The 17,232-nt window shown below is 35.3% G+C and overlaps 1 protein-coding gene across 16 annotated transcripts in view; it reads left to right on the top strand.

Annotated features, from left to right (window-relative positions):
- The window catches only part of ATRX (ATRX chromatin remodeler), a 249,515-nt gene that overhangs the window by 143,269 nt on the left and 89,014 nt on the right, over nucleotides 1–17,232 (top strand). For all 16 annotated transcript variants that reach the window (XM_004280438.4, XM_033406900.2, XM_004280437.4 and 13 more), the window contains 7 exons: nucleotides 3,227–3,368; nucleotides 4,530–4,639; nucleotides 5,674–5,820; nucleotides 5,977–6,154; nucleotides 12,190–12,327; nucleotides 13,878–14,053; nucleotides 15,424–15,541. In XM_004280438.4, coding sequence (XP_004280486.1) covers nucleotides 3,227–3,368; nucleotides 4,530–4,639; nucleotides 5,674–5,820; nucleotides 5,977–6,154; nucleotides 12,190–12,327; nucleotides 13,878–14,053; nucleotides 15,424–15,541 — 1,009 coding nt within the window. The remainder of the gene's footprint in view (nucleotides 1–3,226; nucleotides 3,369–4,529; nucleotides 4,640–5,673; nucleotides 5,821–5,976; nucleotides 6,155–12,189; nucleotides 12,328–13,877; nucleotides 14,054–15,423; nucleotides 15,542–17,232) is intronic.

Genomic DNA, 17,232 nt, shown 5'->3' with positions numbered 1-17,232 from the left:
ATCGATATGTATGTTCCTAGTCCCATTTTCTTAATTGTTTTGGGTTCGTTATTGTAGGTCTTTTCCTTTTCTTGTGTTTCTTGCCTAGAGAAGTTCCTTTAGCAGTTGTTGTAAAGCTGGTTTGGTGGTGCTGAACTCTCTCAGCTATTGCTTGTCTGTAAATGTTTTAATTTCTCCATCAAATCTGAATGAGATCCTTGCTGGGTAGAGTAATCTTGGTTGCAGGTGTTTCTCCTTCATCACTTTAAATATGTCCTGCCAGTCCCTTCTGGCTTGCAGAGTTTCTGCTGAGAGATCAGCTGTTAACCTTATGGGGATTCCGTTTTGTGTTATTTTTCCCTTGTTGCTTTTAATATGTTTTGTTTGTATTTAATTTTTGACAGTTTGATTAATATGTGTCTTGGCGTATTTCTCCTTGGATTTATCCTGCATGGGACTCTCTGTGCTTCCTGGAGTTGATTAACTATTTTCTTTCCCATATTAGGGAAGTGTTCAACTACAATCTCTTCAAATATTTTCTCAGTCCCTTTCTTTTTCTCTTCTTCTTCTGGAACCCCTATAATTCGAATGTTGGTGCGTTTAATGTTGTCCCAGAGGTCTCTGAGACTGTCCTCAGTTCTTTTCATTCTTTTTTCTTTATTCTGCTCTGCAGTAGTTATTTCCACTATCTTATCTTCCAGGTCACTTATCTGTTCTTCTGCCTCAGTTATTCTGCTATTGATCCCATCTAGAGTATTTTTAATTTCATTTATTGTGTTGGTCATTGTTTTTTGTTTCACCTTTAGTTCTTCTAGGTCCTTGTGAAATGTTTCTTCCGTTTTGTCCATTCTATTTCCAAGATTTTGGATCATCTTAACTATCATTTTTCTGAATTCTTTTTCAGATAGAGTGCCTATTTCCTGTTAATTTGTTAGGTCTGTTGGGATTGTATCTTGCTCCTTCATCTGCTGTGTGTTTTTCTGTCTTCTCATTTTGCTTATCTTACTGTGTTTGGGGTCTCCTTTTTGCAGGCTCTATGTTCGTAGTTCCCCTTGTTTTTGTTTTCTGTCCCCAGTGGCTAAGGTTGGTTCAGTGGGTTGTGTATGCTTCCTGGTGGAGGCGACTAGTGCCTATTTTGTGGTGGATGAGGCTGGATCTTGTGTTTCTGGTGGGCAGGTCCACGTCTGGTGGTGTGTTTTGGTGTGTCTGTGGACTTATTATGATGTTAGGCAGCCTGTCTGCTAATGGGTGGGTTTGTGTTCCTGTCTTGCTAGTTGTTTGGCATAGGTTGTCCAGCAGTGTATCTTGCTGGTCGTTGAGTGAAGCTGGGTGCTGGTGTTGAGATGGAGATCTCTGGGAGATTTTCGCCATTTGATGTTATGTGTAGCTGGGAGGTCTCTTGTGGACCAGTGTCCTGAAGTTGGCTCTCCCACCTCAGAGGCACAGCACTGACTCCTGGCTGCAGCACCAAGAGCCTTTCATTCACACGGCTCAGACAGGGAGTTCGAAGTGTATTGGTCATTTAGGTTCCTGAGACGTCCTGTGAGTTGGTGCAGAACATTTATAAAATCTCACAGTAACGCAATTTCAGGGACGGAAGGACAGTAAGAAAGTCTCCATCTGTGGATCCAGTCTCTTTTATCCTAGAGTCCCCAAGGACGGGATACTTAGCTGACTTCTTGGGGAGCTTCATCTCTGGGAAAACGCTGCCCGGTTGCCACCTTTGCAGGCAGATGTGAGGGGGAACGTCTCCTCTTCCTCTCATCCCCCTCCCCCACCCCTCGGCTACAGTCTTGGGTGTTTCCTTGCCTCTCTCCCGACCTCTCAGATGGGCAGAGGACAGAGAAGGGACATGAGACCAAAAGTACCCTCTGGAGGGCAAAACACCCCGGGGATACATGCAAGCCGAGAGTGGGAGCACCTCTCGAGAGTGTCCTTTTAAAGAGACATTCTAAAACACTTACAGATGAAATAACAATCTTGCTTGGGTTTGCTTCAAAATCATTTATGGAATCAAAGGAGGTGTAGAACGGGTGCGAGGCTGTCAGTGAAACAGAACTGGCCAGAAGTTGATAATTTTTGAGGTTGAATAATGGGTAACAGGGCTCATTATGCTACTGTCTACTTTTGCTTATGTTTGAAAATTTCAGTAGTGAGTATCAAATAATCCATTCGTTTCTACTTACAGTTCTAAATAAGGCAAAGAATACCAGCTAATATTTTATCCTTAAGCAGCACATTGTCTACAGTTTAAAATCATGAATCTTTATTGATTGTCATGGAACCATAAACCTGTTTATACAAGTATTTCATTTATTAAAGTAGTAATGCATAGTGGTTAAGAGCATGGACTCTGGAGCCTAACCCTCTGGGTATAAATCTTAGTGTTGTGATACTTAATAGTTGTATGACCTTGTGTAAGTTATTTAACTTCTCAGTCTCTCATTTTTTTTTCATATGTAAAATGGCAACACTTGTACCTAGCTTATACAGTTCTTGGGTATACTATGTAATGGATAGATAAGAAAGCAAAAAATATATACAGATACATGTATTCATATGTATTTATATCTATTTAAGTTTTCTTTCAAATAAGAAACTTGAGGTAATTGTTTCCCTTTTGCATTTGGAGGTTATTATATGTTCTTGTCATGCTTTCAAGCCTGAGTTTCTCAAACCAGTGTTTCTGAAAGTTTTTCCCTTTCACAACACATATTTACAGTGTTTTTCAATTGGAGTCTTCTGGAATCTTGGGTGGGACAGTTCTTGTTTGGGACTGTCTTTCACATTGTAGAACATTTATATTTACCTTCCCCTCTGCCTACATTAAATACCAGTCCTAACCAGTCGTTGTGATAACCATAAGTGCCCTTGCACATTTTCACATGTCCTGTAGAAGAATAGAAAAATCCCGTTTGGGGAGCCAAATTTTAATGGTGGTGCCATGGATTAATTTAGAGTGCTACTTTTGTCACATCTCTACCTAAAACGTGTTGAGATGTTCAAGGTGAGAACCGATGAGCTAAATCAGCGACATTATCACAGTGATTCTAAGTCTTATGGAGGTTTTTGATTTTGGACAACATATAAACCTGTGATCTGTCCTGGTCTTACTGAACCAGAATATTGGATGTATGGTATGGAAGTAGATGTGTCTGTATTTTGCAAAATTTCCCTTAGTAAGACTCATACTCCTCCATTGCTTGAAAGATTTCTTTGTGCTTAACTATAATTGTCTTTCTTGTAGGTGATAGAAATTGAAGATGCTTCACCCACTAAGTGTCCAATAACAACCAAGTTGGTTTTAGACGAAGATGAAGAAACCAAAGAACCTTTAGTGCAGGTTCATAGAAATATGGTTATCAAATTGAAACCCCATCAAGTAGATGGTAAGAAACTATTAGATGATTAAAGCATTTTTAGTTAAATTTTACCAATATTTGGTGTCCCCTGTGTGCCTCACATTCTGCTAAGTACTGGAGTTACTTCTACTGGTGAGCAAAACAAATATGATCCCTGCCCTTATGGAGTGCATAAGCAAATGAAGAAGAACAAAACTGGACAATTGCAAAGAAAATGAGTATTATGAAAGGGGAAGTGTGCACCTCACAAATGGGTATATATAGCAAGTGAATTTCACCTAGTCTGCAGTGGTTGGCTAAGGGCAGCTGTGGGGTAGGGAGAGGTACAGTTAGCTAAAAGCCTTCTTCAGGAAATGCTTTTTCAAGTATGTTTGTTAATAATATTCCTACATTGGTTTTGGAAAGATACCAAATTATCCCTATCCCCTGCTTTGTCAGAGTGGAATCAGTAAGTCAGTTTTGATTGTGTATATGAATGAATTCATAAGGGAAGTTCTATAGTTCCTACTCCTTAGGTAGCAAGCCCCTTTATTGTTCAGTTTTTAATGTTGAATAAAGGGAGAAATGATGAATTATCTCCTGGATTTTTTTTTCCTGATTGACTCAAAAAACCTGAAAGTATATTTGATAGGAATCTATTCTCCCTTTGGATAAAGTTTCTATTTTAGATTATTCATATGTCTCTTTGGACCATCCTAGGGAATGGAGAAGATCTGCTGTGATAGCTTAGAGGAGTGAAAGTTACCCTCTTGTGTGCTTGTGTTCACATTTTTTTCTATTTAACCTTAGTGTGTGGGGGGGGGCGTAAAACAAATCTCATTTACATTTAAGAGATTTTTATCTCTTTTTAAAAAATTCTATTTCTTAGAAGTTTTGGTTATGTTTTTGATGTGTTTATGATGGAAGATTTATTTTATTTTATTTTATTTTATATATTTATTTGGTTGTGCCAGGTGTTAGTTGCGGCAGGCGTGCTCCTTAGTTGCGGCTCTTTGGCTCTTTAGTTGTGGCATGCGAACTTTGGTTGTGGCATGCATGCGGGATCTAGTTCCCTGACTAGGGATCGAACTGGGGCCCCATGCATTAGGAGTGTGAGTCGTAACCACTGTGCCACCAGGGAAGTCCCGACGGAAGATTTTTTTTTAACTTGAGCCTTTAAATTGAGCATAACGAAGCTGTCATTTTTAGGTGTTCAGTTTATGTGGGATTGCTGCTGTGAGTCTGTAAAAAAAACAAAGAAATCTCCAGGTTCAGGATGCATTCTCGCCCACTGCATGGGCCTTGGTAAGACTTTACAGGTAAGAACATGAAGGTGTTCTGTTCTTGTGCATTCATTAATTTAAGAATATGTATTCTTTTATGTTCCAGCACAGTTGTAGGAGCTGGAGATACAGCAATGAACAAGAATAACAAGATTTCTCCCTCAAGAAGCTTATATTCTGGTGGGGGAGAGAGATTTTAATCAAATAAAATAAGAAATATGTACTTTCAGATAATAAATGTTAAGGAAGAATAGAGAGGGAAAGCATCTTTTAGGAAGTGATCTTTGAGCAGAGATCCTAATGAAGTGAAGGTGTAGGGTTACAGGCATAGCCAGTAAAACTGCAAAGAGTCTGAGGTGGAAATGGAGTTCCTTTACAACACTGTTTTTTTTTTTGGCCGTGCTGCGTGGTTTTGCGGGATCTTAGTTCCCCAACCATGGATTGAACCTGCGCCCTTGGCAGTGAAAGCACCGAGTCCTAACCACTGGACCGCCAGGGAATTCCCAACTTTTTATCAGTCTGTGATCCTATAGTAATGAGAACATAATATATTTTTCACTATTAAAATACTACATTTCTGAATGCAGGAAGTTGCAGGAAGACTGCAGGAGTTGTAGCAGAGATGTGGAATTAGTTTATATATATATATAAAATTTCAAGCCATAAGACAATTACTATAGATTCAGTGAGTCAGAACACTACATGGAAAAATACTCGGTAACATAATTCTCTTCTAAATGGGCAGTGGTATTTTCTGAAGATCGTAGGGATGTTCTCTGGGGACTAGGGACTTAGTAGCTGCTTTGGTGTGGTTACTTTTTATATTCATATTATTATTACCGATCATAGAATCATGGAGCTTTAGAGTTGGAAGGATCTTATATATCATCTAGTTGAAGTCCCTTATTGTACCTATCTCTTTCCCTGTTGACCTTTGGTTGGTTGCTTTATTGTTTAAAACAAAAAACAAAACAAAATCCAAAAACCCAACTATTGTAAGTTTGCTCAATTTATTAACTTGTTTTGCAGATATTTAAATGAAGGTGGCAACTTAATTTGTTTTCTTGTAGGTGGTAAGCTTTCTTCATACGGTTCTTTTGTGTGACAAATTGGATTTCAGCACAGCTTTAGTGGTTTGTCCTCTTAATACTGCTTTGAATTGGATGAATGAATTTGAGAAGTGGCAAGAGGGATTAAAAGATGATGAGAAGCTTGAGGTATCATATTTAGAATGTTTTCTATTATCAGAATAACTGCATGAAATTCATATAGTAAAATAAAAAGATTTTTAATTACCAATGATGCATATTTCAGTGGGGATACTTAGTATTCATACATTCCTACCTTAAAAAATCTTTATTTCCTCACAAAAGGTCTCTGAATTAGCAACTGTGAAACGTCCTCAGGAGAGAAGCTACATGCTGCAGAGATGGCAAGAAGATGGTGGTGTTATGATCATAGGCTATGAGATGTACAGAAATCTTGCTCAAGGAAGGAATGTGAAGAGTAGGAAACTTAAAGAAATATTTAACAAAGCTTTGGTTGATCCAGGTAAGATATTAACAGGCACTGAGATAAACAAGTTGAATGAAAAATATGCTTATATTTAACAAATACTAATTGACCAACTACTGAGTAGCTGGTTTTTGTTTATCATTCAGGTTTTTGCCTTCTGTTTCTTAGTATAATTTCATTAAGATGAAATCACCCTTAATATTGCCAGATGTTCAGAATTCATTTGCTGAGTCTGGAAGTGTTTGAGGTTTTCAGGGGAGACCTTGTAAATGATTAAAAATTCACCAGGTACCTGTGTCACAATCACAGATTCTTCTGACTGTCTGAATATTAGATGATTACAAGAGCTCTCTCCATACTCTGAAAACAGTTCTTTACATTTCTTTCCCAACTTTATGTCATTAGAAGAATTGGCTGCATTTTTTCTGTCTTTTAAATAGTCATCACTGTGGAAGGTTAATATTTGCAATGCTGTCATTCCTTCTAACAGTAATCTTCATGATGCAAGATCCAAATATTTGATTCTTACTTGCGACTTGTAAAAGCAGCAAGTTGTATGATCCACAGAACCAATTAATATTTAGTTGTTTGTATTCTATATTTTTTCCTTATCAAACTTTATTTTGTCATATCTAATTACTTTAAGACACTGTTGAGGCTTTAGATGTTTGTTGAGAAAGTCCAATTTTTCACTGCCAAAATAATTTAGAATTATTTAATCCAAGTATTATTTAGAATCCTTGGCTTTGCCCCTTTATAATTTTACTTTTAATTTATTTTTTCAGCTTTATTGAGGTTTAATTGAGAAGTAAAATTGTAACATAATTAAAGTGTACAATGTGATGATTTCATATATGTATACACTGAAAGAATAACCCCCTTTGAGTTACACATCATTACCTCACTTAGTTTTCTTTTTCTTTTTTGTTCAGAACATTTATGCTCTACTCATTTAGCAGATTTCAGTTACAATACATTGTTATCAGTTGCCATGTTATTACGATGTTATTTATACATTAGGTCCTCAGACCTTATAAATCTTATCACTGAAAGTTCGTACACTTTTGCCTCTTTTTTTTAGATAATGATGTAATTAGCATGTACCAAACTAATTGCCATTGTAAGTGTTAAGGCCTAATAATAAGTTTATCATTTTCTCATGATTAAAATAGTCGTCTAGAAGTCCTGTGGTTGTTTTGTTGTCAGAGAGCTATGAGCTAGTGAATAGCATGTTTTTCAGAAGGTTTCCTTGGAACAGTTTAAACAAGTTTCAGATGCTTAATATGGTCATCATGAGGAAATGAATTAAAAAGAAATTAAAGCTCATAACATGAAGAGTAATGTTTGTTATTTCCATGTAAGTCATTTAGTGACATTTAAAATAATTATTTTGGAAAGTTTTGTGTTTTCTTTGTTTACAGAAAAGTTGAATGATAGTAAAGAACACTCCCATTTACCTTGAACCCAAATCCCACACTGTTCATCTTACATTGCCATGGCAGATTTGTCAAAACTAAGAAATTCGTATATTATTAACTAAACTCCAAACTCTATTTGAATTCTACCAGTTTAATATTACTGTTCACCTTCTGTTCCAGGATCTCATCCAGGGTACCACATTGCATTTAATTGTAATGTCTCCACAGTCTCCTCTGGTCTGTGACAGTTTCTTAGTCTTTCTTTTATTTTCTGTTATCTTGTCAGTCTTGTGGAGTACTGTTAAAGTATCCTGTAGGATGTTCACTAGTATCTGTTGTTTTTCTTGTAATTAGACTGGGATTATAGGTTTTTGAAATAATGTACTAGAGGTGTAGTATCCTTCTCCTTATATTATATCAAGGGTAAATTAGATCCACATGACATCACTAGTGATGTTAATTTTCATCACTTGGTTAAGGTAGTGTTTGCCAGGTTTCTCTGCTGTAGAGTTACTGTTTTCACCTGTGTCTGTTCTTTGCTGGTCACTAAGTCTAGCCCATCCAAGTGGGGGGAGGGCAAAAATTAAGCTCCATCTATTATAGTGGGCTACACTTAAATTTGGAATTTTTCTTTAATTTTTCTTTAAGAAAGATTTGTCACTTCTTACCCATTTATTTAATCAGTCATTTATATCAGGATAGATTAATTATCTATTATTAGTTTATATGTTAGAACTAGCACTGTATTATTTATTTTGTTGCTCAGATTGTTCCAGTTTGTCCACTGGGAGCTCTTTCAGATTGGTTCCTGTATCCCTTTGATGTTTCATCCTTTTGATTTTTTTGAGCACTTCATTACTTTCTGGTAGTATGCTCTAGGATCATGTTAATTTGTCCTTGCCCCGGAGTCCATCATTTCAACAAGGAACCATGCGTGGTTCCTTTCACTGAAAAATGGTGTTTACAAACCAAGATCTGGGCACTGGGTGTGTTTGTTGCTACTGCAGTGTCATTGCTTCTAGGTTCACTCAGCAGACAGAACTAGGTGATAGGTCTACGAATCCAGGTATATACACAAATCTATCTGTGTGTGTGTGTGTGTGTGTGTGTATAAACATAAACTTGATGTCATAGTGATATATTTGACTCTAATTCAGTATCATAGGGTTCATTTTAGTCTTTTTTTGTTATTCTGTTACTTGTCTTTTTCAACAGTGAGAATCTTGGCTTCAACCATCCACTATCCATTTACTTATTTATTCAACCTCATCTTATATGTAAAGTAGTTTTAGAATTATTAACCTATACCCTCGTGAGAAACAAATTTACCAACTAGAGTACAGTGCTTATGTATGATTGCTTTTGTCTGTAGCTTTATAATTTCCAAGCATCATTTTCTAAAGTTACATAGGTCAGTTCCTTCATTTTATTTGCATACATTAAAGTTTATTCTTTGTAATGTAGAGTTTAATGTTTTTTTTAAAAAATTGAGGTATACTTCATTTACAACATTATGTTAGTTTCAGGTGTTCAGCATAGTGATTCATTATTTTTACAGATTATACTCTATTAAAAATTATTACAAGATAATGGCTATAATTCCCTGTGCTATACGATATATCCTTGTTGCTTATGTGTTCTATACATAGTGGTTTGTATCTTTCAGTCTCATATCCCTATCTTGCCCCTCCCCCCTTCTCTCTCCCCACTGGTAACCACTAGTTTGTTTTCCATATCTGTGAGTCATTTTCTGTTTTGCTATATACATTTGTTTGTTTTGTTTTTTAGATTCCACATGTAAGTGTTATCATACAGTATTTGTCTTTCTCTGTTTGACTTATATCACTAAGCTTAGTATTCTCTAGATCCATTCATATTGCTGCAAAGGGCAGAATTTCATTCTTTTTTATAGCTGAGTAACATTTCTCTGTGCGTGTGTGTGTGTGTGTGTGTGTGTGTGTGTGTGTGTGCGTGTGTGTGTGAGAGAGAGAGAGAGAGAGAGAGAGAGACATTTTCTTTATCCTTTCATCTGTCGACAGTTGGTTTGCTTCCATATCTTGGCTCTTGCAATTAGTGGCACTGTGAACGTTGAGGTGTGTATCTTTTCAAATTATTGTTTTCAGTTTTTCCAGTTATATCCCCAGTAGTGGAATTGCTGGATCATATGGTAGTTCTATTTTTAGTTTTTTGAGGAACCTCCTTACTGTTTTCCATAGTGGCTGTAACAATTTATATTCTCACCAACAGTGCACAAGGGTTCCCTTCTCTCCACATCCTCACCAACACTTGTTATTTCTTGTTTTTTTTGTTTGTTTGTTTGTTTTATCATAGCCATTCTGATAGGTGGGAGGTGATATCTCATTGTGGTTTTAACTTGCATTTTCCTGATGATTAGTGATGTTGAGGAGCTTTTTATGTACCTGTTGCCCATTTGTATGTCTTCTTTGGAAAAATGTCTCTTCAGATCCTCTGCCCATTTTTAAATTATATATTTTTTTGCAAGCATGTATTTTATATTGCAATATTTGGATGTTCCCAAGACCACTCTCAGGTTCAGTAATTCACTAGGACTCACAGAACTCAGAAAAGCCTTTATACTCATGGTTATGGTTTATTACAGTGAAAGGATACAGATTAGAATCTGCCACAGGAAAAGGCACATAGGACAGGGCCCAGGAGAGTTCCACACCCAGTTTGTTAGTGGAATCGTGCAGGCAGCACTTACTTCTCCCAGAAGTGATGTGTGACAATACACGTGGAGTATTGCCAACCAGGCACACTCATCCGAGCCTTGGTGTCTAGAGTTTGGGCTTGGTCACATAGACATGGTTGACCACCCATGCAGGTGATCTTAGTCTCTAGCTCCTCCAGAAGTTGAGAAGATGCCACATGACCAAAGCTGCTCTCCCTTCACCCCACATCATGTTAGCATAGACTATCTGATGTGTCCCAAGCCATCCAGGTGAACAGAGATATTTTTATCAGGTCAGACATTCCAGGAGTTTAGAGGTTACCTCCCTAGAGGTGGAGGCAAAGGCTAAACTTTTCTTTGGGCCAGATTAATCCTTTACTTTACTACATATATGTATATGTAGATAAAAATCACCCTGTTTGAGGTGGTGGTTTAAATACAAATGGGATAATAATATAGATATTGAAACTCTTCTTTTTGTTTAATAATACAAAGAACATATTTGGCATATCTTTCAAGGTTATTACATAGAAATCTACATCATTAATTTTAGTTCTGTGACATTCCATTATAGCATAGTTTTATTAACCCCCTTTGCCAATCTTCTAAGTTGTTTCCAATTTTCCACCCTAAACAAACAATACTTCAGAGAATATTTTATGTATCTTGGGGTACTCGTGGAAGTATATCTTAAGGATAAATTCCTAGAAATTGAAATTTGGGTCAAGGGTGCACATATTTTACATTTTAAGAGATACTGTAAAATTGTCTTCCAAAATGTTTGATACTAATTTAGACTTCCACAAAGAGTATATGAGAGTACCTGCTTCACCACACCCTCATGAACACTGAATATTAGGTGGTAGAAATCATTTAAATCACTTGTGTAAGAGGTAATTTACAAAGCAAGATACATATTTTAGTTTTTAGAAAGTCGATTAGTAATTTAAAAATGTCTTACTATTCATGTAGCCCCATCTAAATACTGAATAGCAATTGTGTTATTTGATCAGGCATGCTGAAGCAGTTACTTTTGAAATCATGTAGAAGATGCATTTTCTATAATGCCTAACATATAGAGGATAATTTGACAACTGCTATTGTTTAAATCAATATTTAAGTAATTTGTGTGTATGTTAAGCAGCAAGCAAATTGTGTTTATAGGATACTTTAGCAAAGAATACATATGGTTATTTTCATAAAATAATAATATGTATTTCTTTTGAAAGAGTCACTCTCAGCTATGAGATCTTTTACAGCTTGGAAAGTGTTTTCCCCCCAACCCCAATACCCATGTAACAATCAGTTTAGCGGTCCTTTATCAGTTAAATTTTTCCCCAGCAATGGGTATTAGTTATTAGGAATAAGTCAAATGGGAAATACTACTTGGCCTATTGTGATTTACATATTATTTCTTAAAATGTAACTTTTGAAATTTGTCATTTCATGTATATATAAATTGCTCTTGGTCTCAGTTGATAGGTTTTTTTTATTTTTTATTTTTTTTTACATCTTTATTGGAGTATAATTGCTTTACAATGGTGTGTTAGCTTCTGCTCCACAACAAAGTGAATCAGCTATACATAAACATATCAGTTGATAGTTTTAACTTGATACATTAGTGCTGAAATGTATCTTTAGATACTGTTTTTCATTTGTAAAAGATATTATTTTTTTCAGATACCCCAGATCTCTTGGGATCTTTTCATCTGTGTGATTATTTCTATTCTTGCCTATTTTTGTACTCTCAGAGAACCTTAAGTACCATCCATAGTAGTACTTTAATACTCTAATAAAATTAATACTAGTGAGAGCCACATTAACCATATACAGATAAAATATAACTTATCAGGATGTTGTTTTATCTTTCCACAAGAGCAGCACTGTAAAACGATTAACTTAACTTAAATGGATTATATTTTTAGTTTTATTATATGTTAATTAAATGTTGTTTTTTCTAGGCCCTGACTTTGTTGTCTGTGATGAAGGCCATATTCTAAAAAATGAAGCATCTGCTGTTTCAAAAGCTATGAATTCTATACGATCAAGGAGGAGGATTATTTTAACGGGAACCCCACTTCAAAATAACCTAATTGAGTGTGAGTCAATATCTGTAGTTACGCTATAGAGTATTGGCATTGCCTCAGATATATTTTTGCCACATCGCCATCTGCCTATCTTTAGTTTATTCTAGTATAGTCTCTGACCATGAACTACATAGGTCCATTCTTAGTCTACTGTGAAAGTATACCATTCATTTCAAGTGGAATGGGGTTTTTTTTTGTTTTTTTTTTTGGTTTTTTTTTTGTTTTTTTTGCGGTACACGGGCCTCTCACTGCTGTGGCCTCTCCCGTTGTGGAGCACAGGCTCTGGACGCGCAGGCTCAGTGGCCATAGCTCACGGGCCCAGCTGCTCCACGGCATGTGGGATCCTCCCGGACCGGGGCACGAACCCGTGTCCCCTGCATTGGCAGGCGGACTCTCAACCGCTGCACCACCAGGGAAGCCCATCAAGTGGAATGTTTTATAAATATAAATGGTAAACCACAATCAAGAGGTGTGCCATTATGAGTGTTCAAATACAAATATAAAATTTAAAGTATATGCAAGGTATCAGAAGTCTTAATGATTGCTTAAAAAATACAAATGCATTTGTGACTATTCAGGAGCTATTGTAATAAAATATATCCAGTTTTGGAGGAGGTACTGATAGGAAATTGAAAAGAAATGCTAAGCATGAAAGTTTTAGGAAGGTGGAGATTGGAGGAGAGCTATGTTGAATTGATGTCAGGATACAGTTTGCTGAGGCTGAGGATAGATGATGTGAACCCAGGGAAGTGACTTGTGAATTTCCCTTATTTTCATATGTGTGTGATGACACTAAAGAGGGAACATGAGTTACTCAGCAAATAACAAATTGAAATTTCCCATTGTAATCTGTTCTAATAGCTTTTTGTTATTTTTATGTTATTTATATTCTTTTGGTGTATTTATAGTTACTGTTTTCTGTTTTATTATTCGTAATACTGGTTATTGTCTCACTTTGTCCTTGTTTATATTTATCTATAATATGTATCTATATTTTATCTTTATTTTTGTCTGTTCCAGTTTCCCCCTTTTCTGTTGCCCCATTTATAGACTGTTGCCCTGTTTCACATTGTGGTCCTGTGTAGTATAGGGCAACTGATTACTCTGTTAAGGATTTCTGGAACTAAATCAGTTAATACAAAATTTGATATAGTAGTTTATTACCTGATTTTATTATTTTGATTCAGTATCTATGTTTTTTTCACGAGATTCCCTTGCTGACCATAAAATCATGGTTAGAATTATAGAGCAGTTGTTTTATACTCAGTATCTATTAAAAAGACTAGTGAGTTCAAATAAAATGTTCTTTGGTGTTTTCTTAAACATTCATGTCTAGAATTTTGGGATGGGTTTTATTTGAGTTTCTCATCTGATTTAGGTAATCCAGTTCTAAATCATACTGATAACCAGTATTAGTCTACACTCAGTTTGGTGTTCTTTCTTTGTAGCTTAATTGTAATGCTTCCATGGCATGCCTTTTAGACACGAGCATTTTATCAGAGAATTGTTCTCAGTTCTTTTAGCCATTACTGTTGTTAATGAACTAATATCTTCTTTCTTAGATCATTGCATGGTTAACTTTATCAAAGAAAATTTGCTTGGATCCATTAAGGAGTTCAGGAATCGATTTATAAATCCAATCCAAAATGGTCAGTGTGCAGATTCTACCATGGTAGATGTCAGAGTAATGAAAAAACGTGCTCACATTCTCTATGAAATGTTAGCTGGATGTGTTCAGGTACAAGTACATTCCACAGTAATAAAATATTGTTACTTTGGTATATTGCAATCTCAAAATGTTTTCTGAATTCAAACTTTGTGTTTTCTTTCTCCTTTCAGCATGTATCAATAGTTTTATAGTTAAATCTCTTTGCAGTCTCTTCCAAAGTTTATGCAACATTGAACTTTAAAAAAATTGCCTTGAGAGGTTTAGAACATAATTGATTAATTCATTTGCTGGGTGTATAACTTCATGTGTTAATATGTTCATGTTTAGATTTTCTCATCCTTAAGATAGGGAGTATGTAAAAGGAACACAGCTATTATGATTAAGAAATTTCTGTGCTCACCTAATTCTATAGTATAGTATTCCAAGCCTCATTTGTTTGAAATGGTTTTAGGAAAGGCAATTATGAATTATGAGTGAAGCCATATTAATGTAATCCTGAAGAAACAGTTTTATTAATTCCAAGTACATACAGTAACCTTAATGGGCTAATAGTGTTGTTTACACACGGATCTTCAGTAAACCTTTGTTAAAATGAGTAGATAAGTATGTAGAGACTGACCAGTTGGTGAGTCTGCATTTTATCTTAGTTCTGTATTTTTCTTAAGACACTAGATATTAATGGTAGCAAAAAAGATGTAACAGATGAGACAGGCTATCATTTTGACTGAATATACTACCATTACGTAAGGTGAAATCATCCTGTTTGTTCAGGTTAGCCAGAGGTACTAGCAGGTACTGTATTTCTGTATTACTGCTGCTACTTAGGCAGCGTTTTTCTTGTTTAGGTAGTCATTTGTATCTAGCACATTAGTGTTCTTTCTTTCCTGTTCCTATGTTAAATGGTTTCAAGAGTGCCTATACTTGGCTTGTTTTCTCAGTTGGGCAAACATTCCCCCTGACATTATGTGTTATCCTCTGGCATGTTGGCACATCTTACCCAAAGGATAACCCAGACTGCATCAAACTTTGATTCAACGGTTTTACTGTATGATTAAAGCAAGTCTTTTTGCTAGCACTACCTACTATATCCCCTCCCCACCTTTTTTTCTTTTCTTTTTTTCTATATAGAGGAGACCATTTGAAAACCTAAATTGCTCACTTGGTAATATGGCCACTTCAATTTAAAACCTGCCTGGTGTGTTGCAGTATCTTTTTACCAGTGCGTCATATTGTATAGTCACATGAAATACATTAACTACAATTATATGGGATCATTGTGTGATTAAAGAGGGTAAATATGTTTAAGTAAATGTTTTCTTATATGTCTGGTACCTATTTATTTATGTACATTTTTTTAGTTGCAAGCAATGATAATTCTTAGAACAGTTAGTTACTGTCATATATTTAACTAATTTTCATTCTCTTTTTATTAATTGCAGAGGAAAGATTATACAGCATTAACAAAGTTCTTGCCTCCAAAACATGAATACGTGTTAGCTGTGAGAATGACTCCTATTCAGTGCAAACTCTATCAGTACTACTTAGATCACTTGACAGGTAACAAATACACTTAGCTTATTGTTTTCTCTCTTAAAGCATTCTTTTTCTGAAGAATGCTGTCTTGATAATTTCACCATGTCAGTTGTTCTTTTGCAATTTTGCATTTGCATAAAATGGGTATGTTTATATTGTAAAAGCACAAAATATTTCTAATTAAAAAAACTAATATCCAAGATAAATAAAATTCCGGTGTATTATTAAAAAATATCCAACCACATTAATAATAAAAAACCTGTAAATCAAATTTATGAAATCATTTCTTAGGTATCAAATTGACAAAGTTTGAAGGGAAAAAAAGGCAAAATACAAAGCAGCGCACACATTATGTCCCAATGTTACAGTAAAAATATGCACAAATGCCTAAAATACACAAAAATGTTAATAATAGGTTATTTTCTGGGTGATAACATTATGCAGAACTTTATTTTGTACTATTTTCTATGTGCTTTTTAAAAATACAATGAACAGATATTGTTTCATCATCAGTAAACTCGTGTGTTTGTGTGTGTCTGTGTGCCCAAGGTTGTCACTGTTCACAGAGCAAAACTTTAGTTTCTGTTTGGTCTGGAGTGATTTTTTTTTACTTGTTAGTCACTTTATTCTGTTACCTTTCCTCCGGTGATGCGCCAGATTTATTTAGGAGCTACAGGTTAGAAGGTACCCTTCAGCCATTGTGGATACAATAGTTGATCAAAAAATAATGGAGGGTGGAGGTGTATACACACATATTAGAATGATACTTCCTATCCTATCAATAGTTAAAGTAATACTCTTTGTGACAGCAGTGCATTTTAGAAAGTAGAATAATGATGATAGTCCTCAACAGTTGTTCTGCTTTGGGGAAAAGAGGATTTGAATGTTTGTATTTTATAGAAATGTTGTTTTGCTGTATTATAAAAACAATTTTCTGACTGACTTTTGGAAGGAGATCATTTCCAGCAAGGCATACAGTTTCATTTGTATAGTAATCATAAGCTATTAGATTTATTGTATCAGTACCATTCTGTTTTGAATGACAAAAATTGCAGACATGATTAAGTAACCAAATGTAGAAATTCCAATGAGAGAGAGAAAGAGAGGGATTATCAGACCTATCTTTCATTAATCTCTGAGTAATAAAGGGTACTAAATTTGGTCATTTAATATTTTCTCCATTTGAAATTTTGTTTTATTGTGAGGAATGTACTAGATGTTTTCAATTATTAAAGAATCAGTTGTCTCTAATAACCAACAGCAAAATGTTAATAGCTCATATATAGATATTAAAATGTACTCTTTTTGAGAGCAATGCAGTATTTAAGAATTAAAGGGACCTCATTCTTTGTGACTTCACTTGATAGGAGTATATATCTAAAGTACTAATTGCCAATGCTTCTAAACGCAGAAAGGTATAATTGCTAAATTATTATCTGATGCCATGAATCTTTCAGTCATGAGAATGTCTTGGGTTTTCCCCCTGCTAAATGTGATGTTTTATTTTCCTTAAAGTTAACCTGAGTTAATAGCCCCCTTAAAAAAACGTCCATAAAAGGCTAAATGGATTATATTAAAGGTTACTTTATCTTGATTCTCACTACAAACCATCAAAGTGTTTCTCCCAAAATGTCATTCACCTATCTCACTTGCATTTAAAATGTTTGGTATTTTTTCTGTTACATATTCCAGAAATTCTTTTGTTTCTATATTTG

The sequence above is a fragment of the Orcinus orca genome, chromosome X, assembly GCF_937001465.1.
Source record: "Orcinus orca chromosome X, mOrcOrc1.1, whole genome shotgun sequence".
Classification (NCBI taxonomy): Eukaryota; Metazoa; Chordata; class Mammalia; order Artiodactyla; family Delphinidae; genus Orcinus; species Orcinus orca.
Note: the sequence above shows the minus strand (reverse complement) of the source record. Positions and strands in the feature narration are given on the sequence as shown.